Source organism: Bufo bufo, chromosome 2, assembly GCF_905171765.1.
Source record: "Bufo bufo chromosome 2, aBufBuf1.1, whole genome shotgun sequence".
Lineage (NCBI taxonomy): Eukaryota > Metazoa > Chordata > Amphibia > Anura > Bufonidae > Bufo > Bufo bufo.
The window spans coordinates 382,947,179-382,972,663 of NC_053390.1; the positions used below are offsets into that span (position 1 = coordinate 382,947,179).

General features: G+C 46.1%; 1 protein-coding gene across 9 annotated transcripts in view; it reads right to left on the reverse strand.

The window, feature by feature from the left end:
- Window positions 1–580: 580 nt before the first annotated feature.
- ELAVL2 (ELAV like RNA binding protein 2) overlaps window positions 581–25,485 on the reverse strand; it is a 178,777-nt gene continuing 153,872 nt past the window's right edge. For 4 of the 9 annotated variants that reach the window (XM_040417192.1, XM_040417190.1, XM_040417195.1 and 1 more), the window contains exons 6-7: window positions 3,503–3,544; window positions 581–908 (exon numbers count right to left, since the gene is read on the reverse strand). In XM_040417192.1, coding sequence (XP_040273126.1) covers window positions 581–908; window positions 3,503–3,544 — 370 coding nt within the window. Of the gene's footprint in view, window positions 912–3,502; window positions 3,545–25,485 lie in introns of all 9 variants that reach the window. The other 5 variants (XM_040417191.1, XM_040417189.1, XM_040417193.1 and 2 more) reach the window with 3 other exon arrangements.

The following is a 25,485-nucleotide window of genomic DNA, read 5'->3' on the forward strand; positions in this document are numbered from 1 at the left end:
TGAAAAGTCCGCAGTAATCTTACAATAGGCTTTATTAGAATTGAGGCCACCCTAGCCCCTAAACCTAAATAATAGCTGTAACATAAAGCTTTACACTTAACAAAAAGAATATATATATATATATATATATATATATATATATATATATATATATATATATATAAAATAACTTTTCCAGAACACAACACTAAGAAGTGCATTGAACAAATAAAAAGAAAAAACAAAAAAACAAAACGCAAAAGCTATTTTTTATCCTTTCAAACACACAGGATCGAAGGCAATAATGTAAAAACAAAATAACGTTCTTCCCATTGCAGAAACCGTAAAAGGCCCCACCAACTGAAGGCATTAGAATGCAATGGGACAGGTAAAAACCCTGTTACCTAACGTCCATATTCAAACATAAAAGATAAGAAATTCAAAGACCGGTAATAACAAAATCTCACAAATACTAAGGTTGATAAACCATATTTAACTTTGCCTACCTCACCTCCACACACTGTGTGTAACAACTATCAAAGTAGAAAGTTTCTCAACTTGCCTTTGATGCGTGTGTGTTAAGAGGAGTGAGGTTAACTTGTTAAGCTTTGTGTGTTTTGCTCGTTTTGAAAGACACCTGCAAAACTCTGTCACCAAGGCGGTACCCGTTTAGACTGGCGATAGCCATTGCTGCCTCATCGTAGTTTGTCATAGTCACAAAACCAAAGCCCTTGCATTTGTTTGTGTTGAAGTCACGGATGACTTTAACGTTGGTGACAGCTCCAAAAGGACCAAACATCTGCCACAAGATGCTTTCATCTGCGTCGGGTGCCAAGTTGTATACAAATATGCACCATCCAGTGCCAGCATGTCCAGGGAAGTTTATACCAGCTAAACTGGTCATACCGTCAATGGTCACTGGTGAGAATCTACTAAAAAAAACAAAAAAACAAAGCAAAAGGTAATCTGTTAGCCATACATGTTAGTAACCTGCATAAGAAAAAGAAAAAAAAAAATGATCACAACATGCCAAAACACACCCAAAACGAAAATCATAGCCGTGCATGCAAAACATTACAATATATCGTCTACAGAAAGCGCAAACTCTTTGTGAAAGTACAAAGAAAAGTCTAAATAATAGTTGTATGCAAAATGGAAACATGGAAGTGAGAAAAAACTTAATAGAAAATCCAAATTCTCTGCTATGAGACCCCTTACCAATTATTCTACATTCGGGCAGATGGCCATTACACATGTTCACTTCGCTTAAACTGCCTGTGTTTTCTTTTCACGTAGTACATGTGGAATAGTAAGTATACTTATGGAAGCAATTCTGGTCCATCTAAAGAATGACCACCGCAGTCACAAGAAACCAGACTTGTAGCTTAACATGCTGTAATGTTCTTCACTGAATACAATGCGCATAACTTAGAGGACCTTTCATTAGTTTAGCCCTAGTCCAATTATGGCCTTACCTTACAGGGCAGCCCCTACTGATGACATGGCACATTTTTTTTCCAAAGAACCCCCCGTTCGTCAGCGCCTTATATTATAATGAGCAGACTCTCGATTATACTAGGCGAGACTCGCAGTTTCACTGGGGGCGGTTCTCTTCTCCCTGGCTGTGAGCACATCCAATCAGAGCGCACTGCTCTTAGCCAGGGAGAATGAGCTTCTCCCTGGCTAAGAGCGGTTTGCTCTGATTGGATGCGCTCACAGCCAGGGAGAAGAGAACCGCCCCCAGCGAAACTGTGAGTCTCGCCTAGTATAATCGAGTCGGCTCATTAGAATATAAGGCGCCAAAATCAACAGGGCCAAGAGCGGACAAACGGGGGAATCTTTGGGGAGGGGGGGGGGGGGGGGGCGGGGGGAGTGCCATGGCATCAGTGGGGACTGCCCTATAAAAGGTAAGACCATAATTAGACTAGGGCTAAACTGATGAAAGGTCCTCTTTAAATGGTTGCAGAACTTATTAGCTTTTCCAAGTTAGGAATCATTCACACGTCAGTGATTTCCATCAGTTATTTTGAACCAAAACCAGGTACAGATCTTTTCCTTATACCTCATGTCTGTGGGGGCTCCAATCCTGGTTTTGTCTCACAATCACTGACCAAACACTGATGTGTGAACAAGGCCTTAATCAGTCACATGCAGTTTTTTCACTTCCATAATCTTTCTGTTAGAGGAAAGAAAGTCTTCGCAAGAGGCATGCCCATTATTTTGATATGGAAAACACAGAAGTATACAGAGCTGGAATAATGGTGTGGATATTTATGTGGAAAATAAAGGCAGATGCAGCTCTAGAAGGAAACAGCAATGACCTTATAAATAAGATTGCTTTTACAATGGGCACCAACAATCCTGTATTCACATCATCTCTGTTGTTCTGCCCCATTATTTGAACAGAACGACAAAAGTAACCGAAGCACCATTTCCGTCTAATGACTAAAACAAAATGGCACCCAAAGGACCCATTGACTATAATGAGGTTTCTGCTAGGCATAGCTTTTTTGATGGAGGCCCCTTATGTATTGTGATTGTCCATATTGCTTCCTTTGCTGGCTTTATTTTTCCACTGCATTATACTCTTCTCTTTTCAATAGTTATGACCACCCTGCAATCCAGCAGCAGTGGTCGTGCTTGCACATGATAGGAAAAAGCGCCGGCCTCTCTTGTGGCCAGGACCGTGAGAGCTCACATAGGTCAGTACTTTTTCCTATAATGTGCAAGCATAGCCACCACTGCTGGATTGCAGGGTGGTCATATCCATGGAAACGAGAATATAATGCAATGGAAAAATGAATCTAGCCAGCCAAGAAGACAATATGGACAATCACAATATATTAGTAAGTGCCTTGTATTAACTTTGTCTACATGATAAAAGCCATTTGCTGATACAAGACAACCCCTTTAAGTATTTCTTCAGCAAAAGAGGTGACATCTAGTATGATCAATACAGTCAATTTGTTAAGAATATGGACAACACAATAGGGGAAGATTTATCATAAGGGGAATTTTTAAAGCCAGTTTTGCAGGAGTCTGAGCTACTATAATTCACAGAACATTTATCAAATATTGCAAGATGTTCAATTAATTTGGTGTGTGTTTAAACCTTGCACTTATGTCTTTAGACGCTTTCTACATTACTCCTTTACAGAAGTGAGATTGAGATAAGCTCGATAGGCTAATAAAAGCGAGTGGAGTAAAATGCTTATTGTGCACATAAGCCCAAAGTCATTAAAGCCCTATTTGAAGACAGACTTCTGGAGTAAAGGGTTCGAGAAATTCCCCCTATGATTTCACCTGTACGTTGTGTTCATTCGTATGAGATGGAAACCGGATGATACAAAGAATGGAATTTAAAAAATGCCAACATGGATGTGGAAATCAACACAAAGTTACATCCAAAATTTGATAGACTATGTATCAAAGACTGCTTTCAGTTATGGATGTGAAGACACAAACTAAAAACAAAACGCAAAAGAACAAAGCCACAACTAGAAAAGATCTGCAGGCGGTTTACCTCTTTATGCCTCCATAAGCCATATTGAGCAAATTGTCCAACCTGCAAAACACATTCAGCAGACTGTTCAGTCTTGGCACAAATTGCCACTTGAAAATTGAGTGGAGAATTCCCTGATCAACAAATGAGCGTCTTTGGTTTCCCCATGCGAGTGCCAATAGAGCACTATCTTTTGAATATTACTCGTACCCAGAGAGCGCTTTGTGTAATAGTTCTGTAAAGTAGCTGTGTAGTTAGGATACAGTCACACGTAAAAACAGTTGTGGATTTTCGTGCAGCAAATCTGTAGCTGTAAGATTTTTAAAAATCTCATCCACACGCTGCATAAAAAAATCTGCAGCAACAATTGGCCAATGGTGCCGATTAAATCTTCAACATCTCAGTTTATGTTGCCAACTGCACTGCAGACAGAAGTTTCCACAGCAAAAAACCACATGTAATTCATGCGATGTTGTGGACTAGCAGCAAAATCTACAGTGGACTTTCCCCCCCACTGTATTTTATCTACCCTTAAAAGGGGTTCTCTGGGAATAAACCCACAGTCTGCCTCTCAAAACAGAAGACTCATACTTACCTCCTCCATTCCAGTCCCCGCAGTGCTGACATCTGGTGCAACAAGGGCATGGTCACATGCTCCGCTGCAGCCAATGACTGGCTTCAGCAGTGACATTCTGATTCTGTCTTTTTCCACTGTTTGCTGTATGGCTGCCACCAGTGCTAGACATTAGTCTGTTAGACCTCCAACCATTAGACACTGATGACCTATCCTTTGAATAGCTCATCAATATCTGGAGGGTGAAAATCCCTTTGAACATTTACAACAGAGATGAGCACATTGATTCTTCTCACAGCAGGGCTTCTTCACCTGTAGGGGCTGTCCACCTGCCACAAGATCGACAGGGTCAGCCATAAATCTAATTTGCAATAACAGGATAAACCAGCATTTTCTCGCCTAGCCCTGTAATCCTGCACTGTACATTCAACCAGTTGCACAATACACCTGCGCTGATGGTTGAAGAGCACAAGCGCAGATTTACAGGGCCAGGTGAGAGGATGCTGATGACAATCAAGGGGAGTGCTTCTCGGTGAACTGAAGCAATTAGGGTGCATTCACACACTGTGAAATATGTTGTATAAAATCCCATAAATGAAAATCAGTTCCATTCATTTGAATTGGGTGGCAAGCACATGGACTTCTGAATGCATTCAGGTGATGAACTCTTTTATTTTGTTGCAGAAATGTCTGCAACAAAATCCACAGTATGTGAATGCACCCCTATTTGCATAAGAATCCTAAGACCATTTTCCATACAACGGCACAGCAGATTTTCACAAAGGTATGCTTCTGATCAGCAGAATCAACCCTGGTTAACTAGAGCATCTGCTGATAAATGCTCTTTAATCAACTCGCCTCAAAATCCAAATAGTTTTTCTTTCATCAAGAAGACAATTAGACAATCCCAGACAGATCGCTAAGCAACTGCAAACCTAGTACAGTCCATTATACAGTGTTTTTTCAGCACCTTTAAGAGCCCAAAACAGGCATCACTTCCATTCTTTGCATTTGCCTCCAATGTGCCGATCTTAGTGCAGACTCTCTGCCCCCTTTAATATAGTTTAGATAGTTAAAGCAATTTCCACCCTTAAACGGTTTAAAACCTCTAGGGACCAATGGTTTCACCAGAAACGATCATGAACTTTACACTTAAGAGTTACCCCCCCCCCCCCTTCCTAACCAAGTGGGTTTGTGGGCAGATTCATTAAAAGGTTTCTCTGTTAAGGATTTAAAATGGCTGCCAGACACCTGTCCCAGAATGTGAGCGGGACTGGTTGCCTCGACTTGCAGAGCTGCCTGGGAGAGAGAGGGAATGAGGAATCACTAAGCTCTCACACGTGCTTATACTACACATTGGTGAGCGCTTCTGTCAGGCTGCTCAGCCATAATGGTATATCTTAGGTAAGATCACATCATTACCATCTATTGTAGAGAAAGAATAGTGTGTAGTGAGGACCCACCCCCCATTACCCCCCAGGCAGCTCTACAAGTGAAAGTAACCATTCCTGCTCTCATTCTAGGACTGGTTGCTGGCAGCCATTTTAAATAATTTCCGGAGAACCCCTTTAACCTTGCCCTCTGAGCCAAGGTCTTTTCAAATACCTCTCACTTTTGACACAGAAGGCATCACAGATCGTAGATAAATTTGGCCTAAATAGCCATACTAAAGAGGACCTGTCACCACAAAATGCAGTGCAATCTGAAAGCACCATGTTATAGAGCATGGGAAGCTGAGGAGATTTAGATATATTTTTGTGGGAAAAAATTCAGTAAAACCTCTAATTTACACAATTATATCTTTGCTTTTTCCACTTCCTGTGAACAACTATTGTTACAGGAGGGAGGAGTTATCAGTGACTGACAGCTCTCTATCTATGCACTTATACACACAATGCTATAAGTCACTGATGACTCCGCCCTCCTGGACCGATAGCCGTTCACAGGAAGTGGAAAAAGCAAAGATATAAATAAATACATTTTGTGTTTTACTGAATCTTTTCCAACAAATCTATTTATCAATCTGCTCAGATTCTCCTGCTCTATAACATGCTGCTTGCAGATTGCAATGAATTTTGTGGCGCCAGGTCCTCTTTTTGGCATTCTCATCCATCAGCCTGAGTATTAAACGAACGCTAGTTTCACACTAGTGGCAGTCTTCTCCAGCAGTCTGTTACAGCAGGCCGGATCCGTGCTGCCGCTAGTGCACGCGTGCTGCCGGAGCTGCGCTCCTGCCCCATTGACTGTAAAGGGGGCGAGCTGGAGTTCCGACGGCAGCACGAAAAAACATGCCGAGAGGCGGCCGGAATAAAACTATGACATGTAGTAGTTTTATTCCGGCCGCCTCTCGGCATGTTTACCGTGCTGCCGCCGGAACCCCGGCCCGCCCCGTTATAGTCAATGGGGCCAGAGCAGACCTCCAGAGGCACGCGTGCACTAGCGGCAGCACGGATCCGGCAGGCTGTTCACCTGCTGGAGAAGGCTGCCGCTAGTATAAAAGTAGTTTTTAACCTGGAGTGGACCCTTTTTAAAATTCGCTTTTATTAGTTTTATTTAACCACCTCAGCCCCCAGTGCTTAAACACCCTGAAAGACCAGGCCACTTTTTACACTTCTGACCTACACTACTTTCACCGTTTATTGCTCGGTCATGCAACTTACCACCCAAATGAATTTTACCTCCTTTTCTTCTCACTAATAGAGCTTTCATTTGGTGGTATTTCATTGCTGCTGACATTTTTACTTTTTTTGTTATTAATCGAAATTTAACGATTTTTTTGCAAAAAAATGACATTTTTCACTTTCAGTTGTAAAATTTTGCAAAAAAAACGAGATCCATATATAAATTTTGCTCTAAATTTATTGTTCTACATGTCTGATAAAAAAAAAATATGTTTGGGTAAAAAAAAATGGTTTGGGTAAAAGTTATAGCGTTTACAAACTATGGTACAAAAATTTGAATTTCCGCTTTTTGAAGCAGCTCTGACTTTCTGAGCACCTGTCATGTTTCCTGAGGTTCTACAATGCCCAGACAGTACAAACACCCCACAAATGACCCCATTTCGGAAAGTACACACCCTAAGGTATTCGCTGATGGGCATAGTGAGTTCATAGAACTTTTTATTTTTTGTCACAAGTTAGCGGAAAATGATGATTTTTTTTTTTTTTTTTTTCTTACAAAGTCTCATATTCCACTAACTTGTGACAAAAAATAAAAAGTTCTATGAACTCACTATGCCCATCAGCTAATACCTTGGGGTCTCTTCTTTCCAAAATGGGGTCACTTGTGGGGTAGTTATACTGCCCTGGCATTCTAGGGGCCCAAATGTGTGGTAAGGAGTTTGAAATCAAATTCTGTAAAAAATGACCTGTGAAATCCAAAAGGTGCTCTTTGGAATATGGGCCCCTTTGCCCACCTAGGCTGCAAAAAAGTGTCACACATCTGGTATCTCCGTACTCAGGAGAAGGTGGGGAATGTGTTTTGTGGTGTCATTTTATATATACCCATGCTGGGTGAGAGAAATATCTTGGCAAAAGACAACTTTTCCCATTTTTTTTATACAAAGTTGGCATTTGACCAAGATATTTATCTCACCCAGCATGGGTATATGTAAAAAGACACCCCAAAACACATTCCCCAACTTCTCCTGAATACAGAGATACCAGATGTGTGACACTTTTTTGCAGCCTAGGTGGGCAAAGGGGCCCAAATTCCTTTTAGGAGGGCATTTTTAGACATTTGGATACCAGACTTCTTCTCACGCTTTGGGGCCCCTAAAATGCCAGGGCAGTATAAATACCCCACATGTGACCCCATTTTGGAAAGAAGACACCCCAAGGTATTCAATGAGGGGCATGGCGAGTTCATTTTGGCACAAGTTAGCGGAAATTGATTTTTTTGATTTTGTTCTCACAAAGTCTCCCTTTCCGCTAACTTGGGACAAAAATTTCAATCTTTCATGGACTCAATATGCCCCTCAGCGAATACCTTGGGGTGTCTTCTTTCCAAAATGGTGTTATTTGTGGGGTGTTTGTACTGCCCTGGCATTTGAGGGTCTCCGCAATCATTACATGTATGCCCAGCATTAGGAGTTTCTGCTATTCTTTTTATATTGAGCATACGGGTAATGAGATTTTTTTTTTCCGTTCAGCCTCTGGGCTGAAAGAAAAAAATGAACGGCACAGATTTCTTCATTCGCATCGATCAATGTGGATGAAAAAATCTCTGCCAAAAAAAGAAAAAGGAGGGGAAAGGCGTCTGCCAGGACATAGGAGCTCCGCCCAACATCCATACCCACTTAGCTCGTATGCCCTGGCAAACCAGATTTCTCCATTCACATCAATCGATGTGGATGAATAAATCATTGCCGGGATTTTTTTTTTTATATATACAAAGTGTTTGCCAAAGTATATGAACACCGCCACCTCCTCAGCTCATATGCCTCGCAAACATATCTTTTACTGCAGAGGAGAAATCTCGTCTTGCAGCGCCGCATACACCGACTTGCGTGTAATCTGACAGCAGCGCAATGCTTCTGTCCGAATGCACATCAGTGCTGCAGCTAGTCGATCGGTTGGTCCACCTGAAAGGTAAAAAAAACAAAACAAAAAAGAAAAAACCAGGCCGCAAAGCAATAACTTTATTAACTTTAGAACAGAACATATTAACTTTTTTTAACTTTTTTACTTACCGGTAATTTTTTTTTTGTTTAGTTTTTTTTACCTTTATAGAACAAACCTCTCCTTCCCCATGGGACAATGTGCAAAGCGCAAATCGCCCAAAGATGTGGCGAAGTACGTTATGCACTTTATCCCAGGTGAAAGGAGAGGTTTGCAGCAGCTGAGAGTAAAAGGGCCCTAATAGCCCTGTGTGCCTGTCCTGTGAGATGCAATCCCTATGCTAGGTGTACCTGTGTGTGGTACTTCCGTAAACGCTCACCAAAGCATAGGGCAGGGTGGTCAGGACAGTCAGGACAGAAATAGCGGGTGTCACGCCTTATTCCACTCCTGCTACAGACACGACATCTTTTTCGGGGTGACGGTTGGGTTGAGGTACCAGGAACGACACTGGGGAAATGTCGCTCGTGTAGACGGCTAACTACACTGGTGGATGGGGCCACGGAACCTCCTGGGTAAAGGAGGTTCTCGATGATCTCTTCCTGGAATTTGAGGAAAGATCGTGTTCTCCCAGCCTTACTGTAGAGAACAAAACTATTGTACAGCGCCAATTGAATTAAATATACAGACACCTTCTTATACCAGCGTCTGGTTCTGCGGGAAACTAAATACGGAGACAACATCTGGTCATTGAAGTCCACCCCTCCCATGAGCGCATTATAGTCGTGGATACAGAGGGGCTTTTCAATGACACGGGTTGCTCGCTCAATTTGGATTGTCGTGTCTGCGTGAATGGAGGAGAGCATGTAAACGTCACGCTTGTCTCTCCATTTCACCGCGAGCAGTTCTTCGTTACACAAGGCAGCCCTCTCCCCCCTTGCAAGACGGGTGGTTACAAGCCGTTGGGGGAAGCCCACGCGACTAGTTCGAGCGGTGCCACAGGCGCAAATCCGTTCTAGAAACAAATGCCTAAAGAGGGCCACACTTGTGTAAAAATTGTCCACATAAAGATGGTACCCCTTGCCGAATAAGGGTGACACCAAGTCCCAGACTGTCTTCCCACTGCTCCCCAGGTAGTCAGGGCAACCGACCGGCTCCAGGGTATGATCTTTTCCCTCATAGATCCGAAATTTGTGGGTATAGCCTGTGGCCCTTTCACAGAGCTTATACAATTTGACCCCATACCGGGCACGCTTGCTTGGGATGTACTGTTTGAAGCCAAGGCGCCCGGTAAAATGTATTAGGGACTCGTCTACGCAGATGTTTTGCTCGGGGGTATACAAATCTGCAAATTTCTGGTTGAAATGGTCTATGAGGGGCCGAATTTTGTGGAGCCGGTCAAAAGCTGGGTGGCCTCTGGGACGGGAGGTGGTGTTGTCGCTAAAATGCAGGAAACGGAGGATGGCCTCAAATCGTGCCCTGGACATAGCAGCAGAGAACATGGGCAAGTGATGAATCGGGTGCGTTGACCAATATGACCGCAATTCATGCTTTTTTGTCAGGCCCATGTTGAGGAGAAGGCCCAAAAAAAATTTAAGTTCGGAAACTTGGACTGGTTTCCACCGGAAAGGCTGGGCATAAAAGCTTCCCGGGTTGGCGGATATAAATTGTGTGGCATACTGGTTGGTCTCTGCCACGACTAAGTCCAAGAGCTCCGCAGTCAAGAACAGCTCAAAAAATCCCAGGGCCGAACCGATTTGAGCCGTCTCAACCCGAACTCCAGACTGGGCGGTGAAAGGGGGAACTACAGGTGCGGCTGAAGTTGGTGACTGCCAATCAGGGTTTGCCAGCACCTCAGGGATTCTAGGGGCTCTACGAGCCTGTCTGTGCGGTGGCTGCGACGGGGTAACTAGTGCACGTGCCACCGTACCAGCTTCAACTGCCCTTCTGGTGCTCGCCACGTCACCATGTTGTACGGCAGTGCTGGTACTAGGTCCAGGGAGGGCTGCGCTGCTGGTGTATGCCTCACCACGTGATCCGGCAGCGACAGCCCCACTCTGCTGCTCTTGAAGCGGATCCTGCATAACCTGTGGTCTAGCGACACGGGGCCGGGTACGCCTGGTGCTGCCAGGGACCTCCACCTCCTCGTCCGAACTTTGGGTCAGAGAGCCACTGCTTTCCACAGGTTCATATTCTGACCCGCTAGATTCATCAGATGAGGGTTCCCACTCCTCATCCGACTGGGTCAGAATCCTGTAGGCCTCTTCAGAAGAATACCCCCTGTTTGACATTTTGGACTACTAAATTTAGGGGTATTCCCTGAGACTACCCAAGAAAAAAAGCAAGCCTGTCTTACAAAGGGGAGGCTAGCGAAGTACCGGAGGCCGCTGCGGTTGATAAAAAATATCAAAACTTTATAAAAATTTTTATCGCCGCAGTGCGTGTAAAATGAATGTGCAGTGATCAAAAAATATATATTTTTTGTCACTGTGGTGGGGCGGGCGTGGGTGAACGCACGTGTGGGCGACCGATCAGGCCTGATCGGGCAAACACTGCGTTTTGGGTGGAGGGCGAACTAAAGTGACACTAATACTATTATAGATCTGACCGTGATCAGTTTTGATCACTTACAGATACTATAAAAGTACAAATGCCGATTAGCGATACGCTATTCAGCGAATAAAAGTGACTGCGGTGCGGTGGGCGCTAACTCACGCTAACTACCTAACCAAGGGGCCTAAACTATCCCTAAAACCTAACAGCCAATACTAGTGAAAAAAAAAAAGTGACAGTTTACACTGATCACTTTTTTTCCTTTCACTGGTGATTGACAGGGGCGATCAAAGGGGTGATCAAAGGGTTAATTGGGGTGCAGGGGGGTGATCAGGGGCTACAGTGAAGTGTTTGGTGTACTTACAGTTCAGTCTGCTTCTCTGCTGGATCCAACCGACGAAAAGGACCAGCAGAGGAGCAGAGAAGCCATATAACAGATCATATTTACTAATATGATCTGTTATATGACTTTGGATTGGATTTTTTAAAAATCGCCAGCCTGCCAGCCAATGATCGTTGCTGGCAGGCTGGTGACGAACTTCTTCTTTGAATTTTGCCGGCCCGCGATGCGCGGGCCGGCTTAGAGCGAAATCTCGCTCTAGAGTAAAAGTTAGCAGAGGAATCGTACCCCAATAAATAATCATATATACCTCAGCCCCTCTAAGATGCCCAGTAGTGTATAATCAAAATAATCACTGGGGAACAATTAGGTGCCATAGTCGGATTCATCTTAAACCATATATGTATCACATAGGAGCATCGCTATTCCGCTGGCATCGCTATTCCGGAAATGACGTCTGCGCCTCAGCAGACAGGAAGCGATGCCTGCGTTCCAAGACACTGGAAGTAGTGGAGCGTGCGTTCCAAGACACCGGAAGTAGTGGAGCGTGCGTTCCACTCACCGGACATGCGGCTCCTGACAGAAAAAGGCGCCTTCTAATCAGTCCCCTATATACAGCACCAACACAAGGATGCCTCACTGCCCCATGGGACACAGCAGGCGGCAGTCAAAACAACAGGGGGACATCTATATGTAAGTCACCGCTAATTGGAAGTCCATATGAATATTTTTATGCAGCCATAATATTGACAGCAGGCTCTTGTATAATATTTTTCCCTAGGTGACTTTTCCTCGTCTGGGGAATCCACAGTTCCTCCATAACGGACTGCCTTATCATGGCATCGATCAGGACACAGTAATTATAATTATATCTAACTATCTATTGTATTTCATCCTGCATGATGTTAATCATTATAATTCTTATCCTATAACCCAGTGTTTCCCAACCAGTGTGCCTCCAGCTGTTGCAAAACTACAACTCCCAGCATGCCCAGACAGCATTTGGCTGTGCGGGTATGCTGGGAGTTGTAGTTTTGCAACAGCTGGAGGCACACTGGTTGGGAAACACTGCTATAACCGACCCCCTGACGAATCAGAAGTGGGGAAACGCGTCGGGGTAAAAAAATATATATAAAAATTATCGGACATCATTTGTAATAAATTCCCACTGTACAGGGCTGTACAGGGTTAGACAGGGTAGGCACGGGGACAGGGTGATCCCACCATCAGGGTTCATCCCTGGGCAGAGGATTATCTTAGGGCGGGTACAGGGAAAGAATCATCCCGAATACCCACACCAATGTGCCCTACTCTCTACCCGACCCCAAGCCTAAAAGGTCACTAATGCCACGGAAATTCTTTGCACATCTGTCTATTTATCTTCTTTGTTTCACCAATTCACGGTGGTAGCTGGGCAACATCTTGTCCTATTATTTGTTTTGGATATCCAGTTATCATAGGGTGTCTATACTTATGCTTTTTTAAATAAAACGAATAAAAGCGAATTTTAAAAAGGGTCCACTCCCGGTTAAAAACTCACGTATACGGACACTTATAATATATGTAATTCTTTAATATATTTCCTAGTATGAAAGTAGCCATACACATGAAATGACCATCTCCCAGACTGCTGATTCACACATGCTTGGCTCAGTATATATAGTGAACAGTGAGAAAGCACTAGTACAGTTCTATATGCCAAGAACATCTCCTTTGCTCCTTCCATCATTCTACATAACTTTCGCATTGTCCTGGTCCTTGTATCTATTTTTCTATAACGTTACATGATCCGGTAGTCTGTTCCAGCAGACAGATTTGAATTCACTAAAATTAAAAGGGCTATTCCCATCTTCCACCTTCATCACTAACTAGCATAACTGTTTCACTTTTAGCTCCACTGCTGTACTTGCTTTGTGGGCGGGATCATGCTAATGAGTCACATGACCGTTGTGACTATTGGCCTGGCTGTGTGCGCACTGTCAGTGCTTTCATACAGTAATGTATGCAGCATTTGGAGTTTCAGACACCGTGATGACAGGGCACATTCACTTAGTGTAGTATGTACACTGCTTGCTTCTGGTCATGTACATGAGGCAGCACAGCTGCAGGTACATATCACACTATGGAAACCCCTCATGTATTCTTGTGAGTGCTCCTTTAGAACACTGTTTCAGACTCATTGGGAATAGAAAGTGTTACCACAAAGCAGGGGCAGCTTCACCATAATGTGTAGCAGTAATTGCAGGGCTCACATCTGTACACTAATTCACCCATAACTCTCTCCACACACCTCTTGTGGCAGTGTGCTCTCCTCCTCCATGCCCTAGCCGCTGTGTGAGGAACCAAACATTGCACTGTGTATTAGGCTCCCGTCCCCCTTACTCCAGGCCTTCCATGCTCCAAAGAACACAGATCACAAAGATAACAGTGCTCCATGACAGCCCTGATATGTGCGCTGGTAGCTCGTGTCTGCTAATACATTAGTAATCAAAATCAACAGCTCACGGTCCTGTCTTGGCTGCACGGGAAAGGGGAGGAACGCCCACCACAAAATCAAAATCAATAATTCTCAGCTGCCTTGCTTGCTTTCATCTTGTATCTTTATTTTCCAAAAAATGGTCCTCAAATGGATGCGTTTCGGCACATAGCCTGGCTGAGGAAGGCTATATGTGCCAAAACGTGTCCATTTGAGGACCATTTTTTGGAAAATAAAGATACAAGATTAACCTCTTAAGGACATAGGGCGTACAGGTACGCCCTTGTGCCCTGGTACTTAAGGACACAGGACGTACATGTACGCCCTGTGTATTTTCGATCACTGCCGTGCGGCTGGCAGTGATCGGAACCCGGTGCCTGCTCAAATCATTGAGCAGGCACCTAGGCTAAATGCGCGGGGGGGTCCCGTGACCCCCCCATGTCGGCGATCGCGGCAAACCGCAGGTCAATTCAGACCTGCGGTTTGCTGCGATTTCTGCAGTTTCTGGTCCCCGCGGTCAGGGATCAGAAACTTTATATGCCTAAAAAAAGTTTTATTCACCCCCCCCCCTGCACCCCCGAATGATTTTTATGGTGGCGGGAGGTGCAGGGGGAGGGTTGCGGGCGGTGTGGGCGGTGCGGGAGGCGGGCGGTGCGGCAGGCGGGATCGCGATCCCCCGCCCGCCTCCCCTTGAAAATTGATTGGTGTTCAGTGGGTATACCAGGGTGCCAGCACATTGCTGGCACCCTGGTATAAACGGCTGACATCTGCGATGCGATGTCAGCCGTTTAACCCTTTCCATACAGCGGTCCGTACGGACCGCTGTATGGAAAAGGTTAACAGCGCAGGGAGCTCCCTCCCTCTCCCATCGGGGGGCTGCTGTGCCTTTGCAGCCCCCCGATGGAGAGGGAGAGAGCCCCCAGACAGCCCCCCGAGAGATCCCCTCCTTACCCTTCCCCGTCTGCGAAGTTCTGAGCAGACGGGGAAGGCTCCCATGGCAACAGGACGCCTCTCAGGCGTCCTGCTGTCCATGGTGCTGAACAGATCTGTGCTGAAAGGCATAGATCTGTTCAGTGTAAGTAAAATACAGTGCAGTACAATATATATTGTTCTGTACTGTATTATACAGACATCAGACCCACTGGATCTTCAAGAAACAAGTGGGTCTGGGTCAAAAAAAAGTGAATAAAAGTGAAAAAAAAGTAAAAATCAAAAAACACATTTATCACTGATAAAAAATGAAAAAAAAATAAAATTCCCTACACATGTTTGGTATCGCCGCGTCCGTAACGACCTGATCTATAAAACGGTCATGTTACTTTACCCGAACGGTGAACACCATAAAAATAAAAAATAAAAAACTATGATGAAATTGAAATTTTGCCCACCTTACTTCCCAAAAAAGGTAATAAAAGTGATCCAAAAAGTCGCATGTACGCCAAAATTGTAACAATCAAACCGTCATCTCATCCCGCAAAAATCATACCCTACCCAAGATAATCGCCCAAAAACTGAAAAAACTATGGCTCTTAGACTATGGAGACACTAAAACATGATTTTTTTTGTTTCAAAAATGAAATCATTGTGTAAAACTTACATAAATAAAAAAAAAGTATACATATTAGGTATCGCCGCGTCCGTATCGCCCGGCTCTATAAAAATATCACATGATCTAACCCCTCAGAGGACCACCGTAAAAAAATAAAAATAAAAACTGTGTAAAAAAAGCCATTTTTTGTCATCTTACGTCACAAAAAGTGTAATAGCAAGCAATCAAAAAGTCATATGCACCCCAAAATAGATGCCAATCAAACCGTCATCTCATCCCGCAAAAAATGAGACCCTACTTAAGATAATCGCCCAAAAACTGAAAAAACTATGGCTCTTAGACTATGGAGACACAAACATTTTTTGGGTTTTAAAAATGAAATCATTGTGTAAAACTTACATAAATAAAAAAAATTGTATACATATTAGGTATCGCCGCGTCCGTGACAACCTGCTCTATAAAATTACCACATGATCTAACCTGTCAGATGAATGTTGTAAAAAACAAAAAAAAAAACGGTGCCAAAAAAGCTATTTCTTGTTACCTTGCCGCACAAAAAGTGTAATATAGAGCAACCAAAAATCATATGTACCCTAAACTAGTACCAACAAACTGCCACCCTATCCCGTAGTTTCTAAAATGGGGTCACTTTTTTGGAGTTTCTACTCTAGGGGTGCATCAGGGGGGCTTCAAATGGGACATGGTGTAAAAAAAAACAGTCCAGCAAAACCTGCCTTCCAAAAACCATATGGTGTTCCTTTCCTTCTGCGCCCTGCCGTGTGCCCATACAGCTGTTTACGACCACATATGGGGTGTTTCTGTAAACTACAGAATTAGGGCCATAAATAATGAGTTTTGTTTGGCTGTTAACCCTTGCTTTGTAACTGGAAAAAAAATATTAAAATGGAAAATCTGCCAAAAAAGTGAAATTTTGAAATTGTATCTCTATTTTCCATTAAATCTTGTGCAACACCTAAAGGGTTAACAAAGTTTGTAAAATCAGTTTTGAATACCTTGAGGGGTGTAGTTTCTTAGATGGGGTCACTTTTATGGAGTTTATAATCTAGGGGTGCATCAGGGGGGCTTCAAATGGGACATGGTGTCAAAAAAAAACAGTCCAGCAAAATCAGCCCTCCAAAAACCAAACGGCGCACCTTTCACTCTACGCCCTGCTGTGTGGCCGTACAGTAGTTTACGGCCACATATGGGGTGTTTCTGTAAACAGCAGAGTCAGGGCAATAAAGATACAGTCTTGTTTGGCTGTTAACCCTTGCTTTGTTAGTGGAAAAAATGGGTTAAAATGGAAAATTAGGCAAAAAAATGAAATTCTCAAATTTCATCGCCATTTGCCAATAACTCTTGTGCAACACCTAAAGGGTTAACGACGTATGTAAAATCAGTTTTGAATACCTTGAGGGGTGTAGTTTCTTAGATGGGGTCACTTTTAGGGAGTTTCTCCTCTAGGGGTGCATCAGGGGGCTTCAAATGGGACATGGTGTAAATAAACCAGTCCATAAAAATCAGCCTTCCAAAAACCATACGGCGCACCTTTCCCTCTACGCCCCGCTGTGTGGCCGTACAGTAGTTTACGGCCACATATTGGGTGTTTCTGTAAACGGCAGAGTCAGGGCAATAAAGATACAGTCTTGTTTGGCTGTTAACCCTTGGTTTGTTAGTGGAAAAAATGGGTTAAAATAAAAAATTAGACAAAAAAATGAAATTCTCAAATTTCCTCCCCATTTGCCAATAACTCTTGTGCAACACCTAAAGGGTTAACAACGTATGCAAAATCAGTTTTGAATACCTTGAGGGGTGTAGTTTCTTAGATGGGGTCATTTTTGGGTGGTTTCTATAATGTAAGCCTCGCAAAGTGACTTGAGACCTGAACTGGTCCCTAAAAATTGAGTTTTTGCAAATTTCTGAAAAATTTCAAGATTTGCTTCTAAACTTCTAAGCCTTATAACATCCCCAAAAAATAAAATATCATTCCCAAAACAATTCAAACATGAAGTAGACATATGGGGAATGTAAAGTCATCACAATTTTTGGGGGTATTACTATGTATTACAGAAGTAGAGAAACTGAAACTTTGAAATTCGCAAATTTTTCCAAATTTTTGTTAAATTTTGTATTTTTTGGTGCAAAAAAAAATATTTTTTTGACTCCATTTTACCAGTGTCATGAAGTACAATATGTGACGAAAAAACAATCTCAGAACGGCCTGGATAAGTCAAAGCGTTTTAAAGTTATCAGCACTTAAAGGGACTCTGGTCAGATTTTCAAAAAATGGCCTGGTCCTAAGGTGTAAAAAGGCTGTGTCCTTAAGGGGTTAAAGCAAGCAAGACAGCTGGGAATCATCGACGCTAATACATTAGAGCAGAATAGGACGATCAGATGCTACTGAGCGTGCGCTAGTGCCATCCTATTCAGCTCTTAGGAGATGCAGAGGTGTGACCGGGCTGTGAGCTACTGCGCATGCTCCAGCTTTATGCAAATGAGAACCCGGATCCTCCGTGTGAAATGTCTTAGCAGAGAAAGCGCAGCCACCCCTGCTGAAGTGCAGCAGTGACCGTAACCACGGGCAAATGTGGATGAACAAGAAGGGGAATCCTGAGTGGAAAGGACAGGATTTCTAAAAGACGGTACATTTTTGAAAAAGGAGACTTTTGTATTACTTACCAGTAAAGTCTCTTTCTCGCTCTTCCTTGGGGGACACAGGAAACCATGGGTATAGCGCTGCTCCCTAGGAGGCGTGACACTAAGTGAAAGCTGTAAGCCCCTCCTCCATCAGCTATACCCTTCAGCCTGGAGAGAGAGACTGCCAGTTGCGTGTCCAAGTAGTGAAAGATAACCACCAACCGGAAAAAAGAACTGTCAAGCCCCAACGGGGCAACCAAGCCGGAACCACAACTGTAAACCCAAATGAAGGGCGGGTGCTGTGTCCCCCAAGGAAGAGCGAGAAAGAGACTTTACTGGTAAGTAATACAAAAGTCTCCTTTTCTCGCCCATATTCCTTGGGGGACACAGGAAACCATGGGATGTTCCAGAGCAGTCCCAGAAGGGAGGGACCAGAACAAACTAGACCAACACCAGAGGCATCAATCAACTGCCGCCTGCAACACCAGACGGCCTAAAGCAGCGTCAGCCGACGCATGAGTATGCACCCTGTAGAACTTGGTGAAGGTGTGCAAGGAGGACCAAGTGGCCGCCTTGCAAATCTTCTCCGTAGAAGCCCGATTCCTCTGAGCCCAGGAAGCCCCGACCGCTCTAGTGGAGTGAGCGGTAACACCAAGGGGCGGAACCTTGCCCTTGGCGAGATAAGCCTCAGTAACAGCCATCTTGAAAAAACGGGCGATAGCAACTTTGGAAGTTGATGACCCAACCGAACCTCGCCAGGGTCTCTAGAGTGAGATCCACGCTGGCAACCGCTTGAGAAAGGGACGGAGCTTTGATGAGGATATCGTCCAAGTACGGTAGCAGAAAAACACCCCTGGAGCGGAGTAAGGCCAAAACCGGGGCCAGGACCTTGGTGAACACCCGGGGGGCTGTTGCCAGCCCAAAGGGAAGGGCGACAAATTGGAAGTGAAGGTCCCCCACGGCGAATCGGAGGAAGCGATGGTGACACCGGGCTACCGGAACATGGGAGGTAGGCATCCTGTATATCGATGGAAGACATGAAATCTCCCCGCTCCAGGGAAGCCACCGCGGAACGGAGGGACTCCATCCGAAACCGTCGAAGGAGGAGAAAACGGTTGAGCCTTTTGAGGTCCAAAATGGGCCGCACCGAACCTCCCTTCTTGGGAACTACAAAGAGGTTCGAATAGAACCCTTGGAACCTTTCTTCCAGAGGAACGGGGGTAATCACCCCCCTGTCCAGTAAGGCTTGAACAGCCGCGGAGAACGCAGCCGCGCTTTTCGGGTCCCGCGGCGGGCGGGAGCGAAAGAACCGATCTGGAGGGAAGGACGCGAATTCGATTTTGTATCCGGAAGACACAATTTCGAGAGCCCAGGCGTCGGAGACGTGAGCCATCCAGACGTCCCTGAAAAGGAGGAGCCGGCCCCCCACCCGGGTGGGTGGGGGCGCACCTTCAGGCAGAGGACTGCTTTGCTGCGGGTGTGCGGGCAGCCTGCGGCCTGCGCCAGGAGGGCTGCGCCCGAAAAAACGGCTTCCTACGCTTATCCTGGGGAGGGGCCGAAGCGGCAGCTGCGGGGGGAGCCCCAGAGGTCCTGCGGGAGGACCGAAAACGAGACGCACCAGGGCGTCCGCGGGGGGCGCCCCTGGCTTGGGGTTGAGGAAGATGGGTGCTTTTACCACCCGTGGCCTCCGAAATAAGCTCGTCTAGGCGGACCCCGAAAAGGCGGGAACCCGCAAAAGGTAGCCCCGCCAAGGAACGTTTGGAGGCAGCGTCCGCTTTCCAAACCTTCAGCCAGAGTTCCCTCCTGACGGAAACTGCCAGGGCGGAGGAGCGTGCTATAAGGGCTCCCGCATCAAGGGAGGCCTCACAAACAAAATTCCCGGCCCGAATAATAAGCTGGGCCAAGGAACGTAGGTCCTGGATGGGGACGTCCGAGTCCAACTCCTGTTCCAGCTGCACACCCCAAGCAGAGATTGCTTTACCTGCCCAGGCAGAGGCAAAAACCGGTCTGAGGGCAGAACCGGAGGCAGCAAAAATGCCCTTGGAAAGGGTCTCCATGCGACGGTCCTCCGCTGACTGAAGAGAGGACCCGTCGGGAACAGGGATGGCCGTGTTCTTTGACAGACGGGCCACAGGGGGGTCCACCTTGGGTGGGGACGACCAGGTGGCCACGACATCGGCTGGAAAAGGATAGCAAATATCCAGCTTCTTGGGGTTGACAAAACGGGCGTCCGGGCGAGCCCAAGCCTTAGACACCACGGAGGAGAAATCAGAGTGGATTGGAAAGACTTTTGAGGCCTGCCTGGGTCTGATAAAGGAGACGCTAGCTGCGTCAGAGCTAGGGGGGTCATCTTGCACCTTAAAGGTGTCACGAATATCAGAGATGAGTTGACCCATCGCTGAGGCTAGCTTGGACGGCAGGGCCGAGTCCATTTCCAAATCCGAAGCCGCCAATTCACCTTCAGAGGGCGAATCCTTTGGAGAGGAGAGGCCCGTCTGAGTGCGCACGCGTGGCGGGGAGAGGGAGGCCTCCGAGGAGGAGGCTCGCTCTACTCTAAAACGCTTCTGGGAGTGCCTAGCTCGGGAAGGGTCACTAAGAGAGGGTGAACCCGCCGCAGCGGCGGAAGTGGTGGACCCGGAGGGCGCGACAGTAAGAGTGGCGTCCTGCGGGGTAGGCGGCCTGTCTATTAGGCGGCCCACGACATGGGTGAGGCTTTCCACGGCCTGGGACAGGGATCTAGCCCAGTCAGGCGGGTCAGGGGAAACAGGGAGCGACACAGCGGGCGACTGAGGCTGCGGTGGAGCTCGGCATGCAGGACAGTGTGGATCAGACTGCCCCCGGGGAAAGGGTTCCCTACAAGCGGTACAGGCATGGTACCAAAACTTGGCGGCTGCAGAAGGGTCTGACATGGTGGAAAAAATGTTGCACTTAAAGTGGGAGACCCCAGGGAAAAAACGGAACGGGGATTACACCCAAGCAGCAGTACTGGTGGCACGGAGGGGGTTAACAGTCCTACCAGACCCGCGGACAGTGCAAGCGGCAGCAGCAAGGGCAGCAGACTGAAGGAGGCTGTGGAGGAGTGGCAGCAGGCACGGAGATGAAGAGCTTCAGGATCGGACGGCAGAGAGGATTCCACGCAGCACTAGAGATGTGGAGCCCGACGAAACAGGAAGTAGCGGAGCGCATGTAGGAAGCTCTGCCCCCCCTGCCGCGCTGAAGGAGAAGGCAGAGCCGCGCGCGCGGCAAAATGATTTAACCCCCGAGGAAGATGAAGTGCCGGCCAAGATAAAATGGCGCCGTTCGCGCCAAGTAAGCGGCCCCCGCCGCGCCTGGATGTGGCAGACGGCCTCCTGCCCACAGTCGTCCCCCTGATGCCCTGCCGCTAGAGAAGACCGAAGTCCCCCCCAAATGATGCCCGGTAAAGTTGCCGGTCCAGTATGCCCATGTGGGGGGGGGGGAGGAGGGGGGGGTCGATGATGGAAAAACGCTTGCCTTCAAGCGTAGACGTAGCAGCGGTGGGAGGGAGGGAAGGGGAGGCTGGAGCAGCCACTCTCACCATCCGCTGTCTTCACCCTCAATCCATCCAGCAGGGTCGCCCCTTCAGCTACTGGCACCGCAGTGGCAGGAAGCCAGGGGAGGGACTTGGCGTGCGGGCGACCCTTGAGCTGGCGGGACGCAGGGGAGCGAGGCTGCCCTGGTCCACCTTGTCTTCTGTGGGGGAGGCGGCAGTGCGGCATTACCGGCACTGGCGCAACTCAACCCCGGGAGAAACAGAGGGGTCTAGTGCGCCTCTGTTGTCCCTGCAAGTAGAAAAAAAAAACGAATTAAAAACAACAAATAACGCAAAAAATAAAAAAAATTTAGGAAAGCAACCCTGCCTAAGCAGGGAGTGTCTTGCCTCCTTGGACACTAAGCAAAAACTGGCAGTCTCTCTCTCCAGGCTGAAGGGTATAGCTGATGGAGGAGGGGCTTACAGCTTTCACTTAGTGCCACGCCTCCTAGGGAGCAGAGCTATACCCATGGTTTCCTGTGTCCCCCAAGGAATATGGGCGAGAAAATGTATTTGCTGAAATCAATATTATTACAATGCCTATCATATTATATAAGATGTCAGAGAAGGGAATACCCCATTTACACTTGTGTTTTTGTTGATCCGGCAGGGTTCAGCAAAAACGCTTCTGTTACTGATAATACAACCGTCTGCATCTGTTATGAACGGATCCGGTTGTATTATATCACTGCCAAGACGGATCCGTCATTAACTCCATTGAAAGTCAATGGGGGACAGATCAGTTTTCTATTGTGTCAGAGAAAACTAATCCGTCCCCATTGACTTGCATTGGGGGTCATGCCCGATCCGTCTTGCGCCGCATCCCAGGACGGAAAGCAAACTAGAACATGTTGCGGTTTGCTCTCTGATATGGGAACGCAACTAAACGGAATGCATTTTGGAGCATTCCGTTCTGTTCAGTTACGTTTTGTCCCCATTGACAATGAATGGGGACAAAACATAAGCTTTTTTTTCCGGTATTGAGCACCTATGACGGACCTCAATACCGGAAAACTTAAACGCTAGTGTGAAAGTAGCCCAAGTTATTTTTCCTTCATACTTTTGAATATAGACATTCATATTTGGTTGGCATTGAACAGATGAACCAAGTATGACCCATCCATAGTGCTACCATTTCAAACCTGGTACATCACTACAGTATTCTTACCATGACTTCTATAGATACCAGTAGCTGAAGGAAAGCTTACTTGCTTGCTGGCTCCCCTTACCTGTGATGCTCTACTGTGCTCCCTCACTGAAAACATCCAATTTGACATTGCCGGCAGCCAATTCCTGACCCAGGTGGTGACATCCCCTTCTGTCATCAAAATAGGCATATGACGCAAGGGGATCTAGTCACTGCTGTGGCCAGTGATTGGCAGCAGGTAATGTCAAACCAGATGTTTTTAGCGAAGGAGCCCAGCAGAGCATCGCTGGCAAGGAGCCAGAAAGCAGGTAAGTAAGTTTTCCTTTATTGGTCCGGCCAAGTGTCTGTTCAAGGGGAAAGGGTTGCCACCCCAGCACCCCCCCCCCCTCTCGCTTCCCATTCTTGCACAAGACCACTTCACATGGGTCAACCGAGCAGGCAATTAACGAGAAACTGCATATTTCAGATAAGGCTACGCTCTCTTATTACACAATGGTATACTGTTGGCCTTAGTGGCAGCTGATCGACACTGCAATACGGACTCTCCAATGCACACAAAGAGGCACTTCTCTTATTCCCTCTAGCTTTTCCTACCCACAAATAAAACAGCCACTTCCTTAAATTGGAAAACAATCTAGTCATGGGCTAATCAATGCTGAGCTGTTAGACTGATCCAGTGGTTTAAGAAATTAAATGGGTTCTCTGTTTTTCCTGTATTGATAACTTATCTTCTGTATAAGTAATCAATATCAGATCGAAAGAGGCTCAAGCACCCCAGCCGATCAGCTGTATGAAGAGAACTCAGCGTTCATACGTGTGCTGTGTTCTCCTCACTGTTTGGCCTCTTACACACAAATGTATTCTTTCCGTGTCTGTTCTGTATGCGGAACCATTCACTTCAATGGGTCCGCAAAAAAAAAGCGAATAGGATGGAGCCATCCCATTGAAGTCAATGGGAAGGAGGAGCTGCAATGTCGTCAGGTAAACAGTAAGGAGAACACAGGGCACCTATGAACGCTGGGTTCTCTTCATACAGCTGATCAGTTGGGGTGCCGGCAGTCAGGCCCCACCAATCTGATAGTGCTGACCTATCCTGAAGATAGGTCACCAATATACGGGACCAAATATACCAAACGCGGAGAATGTATTAAAGAGCACTGCATGTGCAGAATACCAGTGGAGGAGAAAATAGCATTGTGCGTCCTACTTACAGTTTGGCTGCACCTGTCTCCAGGAGGTGGTGAGGAGCGCATAGCGCTCTCCTGTTTATCTGCTGTAAACTACATATATACTCCATAAACAGATACCGCATGCGGTTTGAACTCGTACGTGGATTTTAGCCAGAAACGCCAAGATTAATTCTTTCTATATATTACCAGACGTATACGAGGTGAAGGAACTATTGAAGATATACTGTACGTTACCAACTTGCCACTAATGGCAATTATGTATTCAGCTGAAACATTACATGGTGGACATCTATATATTCCTGATTAGGAAGCAACTTTGACTGCATGGGCCCTGCAATTGTTACTGATATGTGCGCACAATGCTAACGTAGGCCAAACAAAGAACCATTTTTAGAGACTTTTTTTCTCAAAGATCTTTTTCTTTATCTTGCATATAAATGTAATATATCCTGTTTGTTGGACTGTCCTGATACAATAATATATCGCTGTTGTTGCCAGAGAATGGAAGTGCTGGTCCATCTATTTACTTACACTTACAGATTAACCATATCCGACTGAACTCCCTTCTCAAGGCTAAATATACTACTTTTAATGCCCCTAATCAGTTTAGTTGCTCTGCTCTGTACCTTTTCTAACTCCAGGACATCTTTTCTATGAAATGGTGCAGTAAAGTGAACTGTATACTCCAGATGAGGATACTGTACCCCAGGGCTCGACAAATCCCAGGCGCCAGGTCGCCATGGCGACCAGGAATTTAGTTCTGGCGCTTGGATATTTGTCAGCCCGTTTTCAAAGGTGCCCGTGCGATGGGTGCGGAGCTGCCGTTCTGTCCGGAGGCAGCACCGTGTGAAACAGCTCCGTCACAGCACACAATAGCAGAGACGCTGGCAGCAGGGAGGGGAGGGACTTGGGAGGAGTGTAATCTGATCCTAGAGTGGAAGCTGCTTCTGCCAGCCCCTCCCCTCCCCGTCCACCAACCAATCAGAGCTGAGGCGATACAAGCTCTAGCAGCTCTGGGTCACTGACACAAGTACAGGAGGGAGTCTAGAAAGAAAGAATCGAATGAGTCACAGGTTCTAAAGATCCGATTAGTTAGTGACTCATTTGATTCTTTGAGTTAAAAGAACAGTCAGTCAGACTCTAGAACAGTTTACACTGAGGCTGTGGCTGATGCTTTTGCAGCAGTGATAAGATTAAGGGACAGGAGCAGAGAGATAAGAGAAGTGACAGATGACACAGTTTAGATTACAGTTTGAATTAACCCTTTAGGATCAAATTGGCTTCTCAAGGAGATCTATATGTTAAAGGCATCCCTTCTTCTGTCTCATTCAGTAGCTATAGAACTAAGGGTACTTTCACACTTGCGGCAGGATGGATCCGGCAGGCTGTTCACCCTGTCGGATCCGTCCTTCCACTGTTTCGCCGGACTGCA